This window comes from Perissodus microlepis, chromosome 11 (assembly GCF_051167445.1).
Source record: "Perissodus microlepis isolate ML-2025 ecotype Zambia chromosome 11, ASM5116744v1, whole genome shotgun sequence".
NCBI classification, from domain to species: domain Eukaryota; kingdom Metazoa; phylum Chordata; class Actinopteri; order Cichliformes; family Cichlidae; genus Perissodus; species Perissodus microlepis.
In genome coordinates this window covers 16,010,905-16,016,423 of record NC_140471.1, presented here as the reverse complement: position 1 = coordinate 16,016,423, position 5,519 = coordinate 16,010,905, and the positions used below count along the sequence as shown (strand labels likewise).

The window sequence follows — 5,519 nt, the reverse complement described above, 5'->3', positions numbered from 1 at the left end:
CAGGCTTACAGACATTATTCTGGGAGGGGAAGGGGTCGCAGCAGAGCCAGTGGTTCTTTATCAGACACACAGCGTGAAGTAAATTGGACCGGAGATAACAGTTGGGCTACTCTCATCACCTTTAAACCCGCAGACAGAAGCTCATTTGAATTCAGGACGTGTCCTCTATTCAACATCAGAATTTGACTTCTTTCCACAGAAAGTTGCTTGTTAATGAGAACACAGCCGTACACTGTTACCCTGGAGATACTATAAGTGGCAAAAGTGCAAACGTTTCACACATTGCTGAGCTCGCTGACAGCTGGAGTGAGATTTAGTGTTCATCATGTGGTTTTTAGCCGAGCTGTGGCCCTGCCTCGGGAATGTAAGTGTGTGTGTGTGTGTGTGCCCGTGAACTCCTTCATCACAGCTTTGGGATCACATTCCTCAGTCTTACAATTAAAAAGCCCTCAGTCGAGACAGATACCAGCAATCCAGAGGCATTTTATTCAGCTCAATATCATCACAGGAGAAAAAAAAAGAGCAATCACATCCACCTAATAAATCCGAAGAGCTAATGCAGTGTGCGCTATAATCATTCAAAAGAAGGCATACTGTATTACACATGTTCACGTTTAAAAAACAAACTCAAGCAGTGTAACATTTGTCTGCAGCTGAGGCTTTACGAGAAGGATGCAACGACTGGCAGTGTGTTTTCACCAACTATTCTTTTAGTTACAAGTCAGTTCCCTTCATTCGTTTATCCTTTAGGGGAAAGTAAAAATAGAACATATCACTCTTTGCAACTGTCCAGAAAACCCCTTTGCCATGACTCATTGTCCATGCACTGTTACACAGAGACAATGCTGCTGACATCGCAGCTGCCAGGTGACTGGTACGGGACATGCGGCAGTGGCTGATGGGGAAGTCACTAAGGGGTGGGTAAAAAGGAGCGGCGACAGGTGCGAAGTCTGAGTATTATCATGGGGTGGGGGGGAGGAAGACTTTCATGCAAATCTTAATAGTATAAAGTCATTTATTATCTCACTGCACGGTCCCAGGCTGGTGCCACGCTGTACGCCCCCTCTTCACACATCTGAATTGATGCTCAGGTTGGCCAAACGTGGGTCAGAGTTTATCTCATACCTGTAATGATACCCCTCCATGTGGTCCCTACAAGCATCCCGGATGTTGTACATCCACCGTTTGATGCCCTTTCTGTTCAGGTAGAGCACCAGCAGGAATATGACGCCGATCAGGGCCAGCACCAGTCCCAGGAACACGTAAGAAGTCCCCAGCACACCCTTCATCTCCATCGAGCACTTCAGCTCGTACTTCTCCAACTGCAGAAGCGGCTGGCGTCTCAGGTCCTTGGGGTTCGTGCAGGTCAGGTTCTGGACGTCGACGACCTGAGTGGAGTTCTTCAGCCACATCAGCGTGTCCTCGATAAGGCAGTTGCAATGCCAGGGGTTCCCTGCCAGCTGGATGCGGAGGTCCGGCTTAAGGCTGAACTCTGCCATCATGGTGCTGGACAGATCTTTCAGGCTGTTGTTCCTCAGGTCAAGGTCACGCAATAGGGGCACTCTGAGAGTCCCGTTGTGGATGTTGATGATGGAGCTGTTCTGCAGGCTGAGGCTGACCAGGCTGGAAAGACCAGTGAATATATCGCTGGGAAGAATCACAAGGTCATTGTTGGACAGATCCAAGACTGTCAGCTGGACGAGGTTCCTGCTGCGCAGGAAATTTAGAAGCTCATCTGTGGTGGAGTGATTGTGCAAAGACCTACTGAGGTTCAAGTGCTGCAGTTTATTGTCACTGGGGAAAGCGCTTTCACTGAAATTCTGGAGTGTGTTGTTGCTCAAGTCCAGCCGCACAAGGTTTGGTAAGTTGTTAAATGCCATCGTATCCACATACTCCAGCTCATTCCCACTGAGATGGAGATCTGTTAATAGCTCCAGGCGGGTTGGGAAGGACTCCCCACTAATACGGGAAATGCTGTTTCCTGACACAAATAGAATTTTGGTGTTGTTTGGTATGAAATGCGGAATCTTGTCCAAGTCCTCGTTTTGGCATTTCACAGTTTGTGAGGAGCACACGCATTCCTCCGGGCACCCGTGACCGGACGGCACGATCGCGAGGAGGAAAAGTAAAAACATTACGCCGGACTTTCGGAGTCTCCCTCGCGTGCCTCCGCAGTCACTATCGCACAACGTGCTTAACATGCGCCTCTTGGAGTTTGGAAATCAGTGTGCGCAGAGCGTGCGTAAATAAATCGTTTTTAAAACAATCCAAGCGTGCGACCCCTGCTTCGTTATTCGTCCGCGGTGTGGGGAACAAAGGAAAGTTTTTCTAACACCGTTTCCCACGTTTATCCTCTCGAAAAATGCCCCCAGTTCCAACTCCATACAACTACCGCCACACCATCTTTGTTTAGGATGAGTCTACATTTCAGTGAAGCAGGCAAACTTCTCCGATCCTGTTTCTTTGTCTTCCCAGTCTCAGGCTTTGCGGAACATTAGAGGTACAAGATATTTTCCCCCCTTTCCTTAGCAAAACAAGCAAATCCAGAATATTTATTTCTTCTTTTTCTTCTTTTTTTTTTTTTTTTTTTTTTTTTACATCCAGTTACTTATTCCGGCTGCCGGTTTCCAAACAGACAAAACTCTCGTTCTCCCAGAGGTGCCATATATTACAAACGTATTTCCAGCATTCTGCTCCTCCTAATCGTTGCGCGTCAAGAGGGAAAGACCAACCGCAGCAACACAGTGCAGACCATTGCAAGGAGGGAGCGTACCATTATTCAAGAAAAGAGGGGGTGAACAGAAAACTCCCACAAGTTTTCTTCGGCCTTCAGTTTTATTTCTTATGCTTATGCTTATAAGTGGTTTATTTTTTATATAAACCTAACCTGAAACTCTTGCAGTATTCATAAATTGGCTCGCAGTATGTATGAAGAGGGCTGAATAGTTCATCTTAAATGGGACATGGGCTTATGGATAGTTTAGTGTGGAAGTGTTAACATTCATTTTATTCCTGAAAATCGCAGTTACTTTCTGTATTAAATAATAAAATGTTCTATATAGTCTCAAAAAAAAAAAAATCAAGAACAGATTTAAAGAAGCAAGCCAGTCTGGCTGTTGGATTAAGTGTTATATATTAGAAAGAACGAGACACAGCACTGTCATTATTAGTATTATGATGTGAAGACATTATGAAGAGAGATGGAAGGGTTTTGTGCTCATGCACACTTCAGTTGTTTTCTTATATTTTAAATGTTAATATGTCACTGTTCTACCCTACAGGAGTCTAGATTTCCTTTTATGAATAACTGTAGCGTTTGGATTGAATGACTTGTCAAACATAAGTTAAAAATAAGTGTAATGAAGCTCTAATAACTCATGAATAAAACTGAAGCGGTACTTGATATTCTACAAAAAGAGGAGGTGACCCTGCATGAGGAAAGGGAGGGAAGGTAAAGGATTATCAGTCCTTATTGCATTTTTATGAATTGTAGTTTTTACTAAGCAACAGACCATAAATCAGTATTTTGCACTGTTTAGTTAAAAGGAAAAAGGTGCTTTCATGTGGTCTCTTATGTCAAAGGGTCACCAGATGCCCTTGCTTACCCACTCATCCGAATTTCTCAGACTTGGGACCAGCACTGGGAATACACCAGCTTGTGTCCTCCTGAGTCTGGGTTCGTGTGTCTCCTCCTGGTCTCAAACTGGGGACAGTTTGCTTACATGATGAATCTATGAAGATAAACGAGGAACACCGTGAAGATTTATTACGTCAGCAAAATACTAAATTAAATAACAGTAAAGAAAACACAAAAAGTGCCTGGATATTGTGTATTAATATAGTACTATATGTGTAATTTCTAAACATGGTTTTGATCCCCATTAATTATGGCATAACTGTTTGGCTGTAATTGTACCTGACTGCGGCCTTGTAGTAGAAGCATCGTCTGGGCAATTGAACAAGAGTCATAAGCTTGAACGGTGAGGGAGGGAGTGCTCATTAATATGGCATATTTAGGAGCAGCCCCTAGTGTGTATCTGAGCGTAATCTTAGCTTTACCCTCCTTTGACCCTCTGCTATTCATAGTCCTGGCCAATATGCCAATCATCTGTGTAATTCCATGAAACCTGGATTCTGAATATCTAACTACATGATACTTTTCTGGAGAACCTACACAGCAAAATCTCCAGTGTTAAATTAACACTAGAGAGTGTCTATATGGGTCCACACCCCTGAGTGTTAAATACAACACTGTTGAGTGTTAAATTAACACTTTTGACAGTGTTATATGTTTAAAAGTAACCTAGTCAGTTTTGAAGATTAACAATGGCTAACACTGAGCAGTGCTGATTTTCTAACACTGGAATATTTCTAACATTTTGAGTTATTTTCCAGTGTTAGAAAATCAGCACTGCTCAGTGTTAGCCATTGTTAATCTTCAAAACTGACTAGGTTACTTTTAGACATAAAACACTGTCAAAAGTGTTAATTTAACACTCAACAGTGTTGGATTTAACACTCAGAGGTGTGGACCCATATAGACACTCTCTAGTGTTAATTTAACACTGGAGATTTTGCTGTGTACAAACTTTACATCTTCTTGTTATATTAACGCTAAATGTGGTAAACTCAAAATGTTGATCATCACATAAGTTTTATTCACCGTTGAAGAAACAAAACAATGGTCAGAGATGGTTTTTAAAACCTTTTCTATCCTATTAGTTTATCCTCAAAGTTTATATTTAAGTGTGAATAGCATTAGTCATTTAAAAAATATTCAATAATGAATTCTTGCTTCTATGGAACGCTTATTATTGTCTTTTCTCTTGATTAATCTGCAAGCTTGTTAAGATGTAATATTTATGGTATGTATGTTTTCATTTTTTGTTTTTATTATGTTATTATTCATTAACATATGTACAAGGCACAGTTATTATAGTTTTGTATTTTCTGATCAGTTTTTGTTTTTATTTCATTTTGACTTTTTGTTTTTAATTCAGTTTAGTTTTAGTTTGGTTCCATACTGGGTTTTCTTGTTTCAGTTTACTTTTTGAACTTTTTAAAAATTTTAACAGTCTTGTAGACACACAGAGTCATCAGCCAAACTGTAACTATAATAATAATAATAATAATAATAATAATAATAATAATAATAATAATAATAATAATAATTATTATTATTATTATTATTATTATTTATTTTATTTTCATCAAACTAAGAAATACTAAAACTAAGGTTTTCCTCTATATTTTTTTTATTTTATTTTAGTTAATTTTGAGGTCACAAAATAGTTTCAGTTAGCTTTATTTTTTCCCCAGAATATTTTATTTTTATTGTAGCTAACTAAAAAAAATTTTTATGCAGTTTTAGTTTTTCATTTAGTGTTAGTTAACCAGAATAATCTTGGTATAGGAAACTAAATGTCAAAATCGCATCCTATGACATCACCCACAGAGCGACAGCACACTCTGAACTGAACTGACCGCCCCAAAAATCTGCCAATAGGACATCAGGATGC

At 40.2% G+C, this 5,519-nt stretch overlaps 1 protein-coding gene across 1 annotated transcript; it reads right to left on the bottom strand.

The window, feature by feature from the left end:
* Nucleotides 1–463: 463 nt before the first annotated feature.
* tpbg (trophoblast glycoprotein) lies at nucleotides 464–2,737 on the bottom strand. The gene has a single exon (XM_084944195.1). It carries the CDS (start codon nucleotides 2,199–2,201, stop codon nucleotides 1,068–1,070), a length of 1,134 nt encoding a protein of 377 aa, XP_084800321.1. The 5' UTR covers nucleotides 2,202–2,737; the 3' UTR covers nucleotides 464–1,067.
* Nucleotides 2,738–5,519: the final 2,782 nt, after the last annotated feature.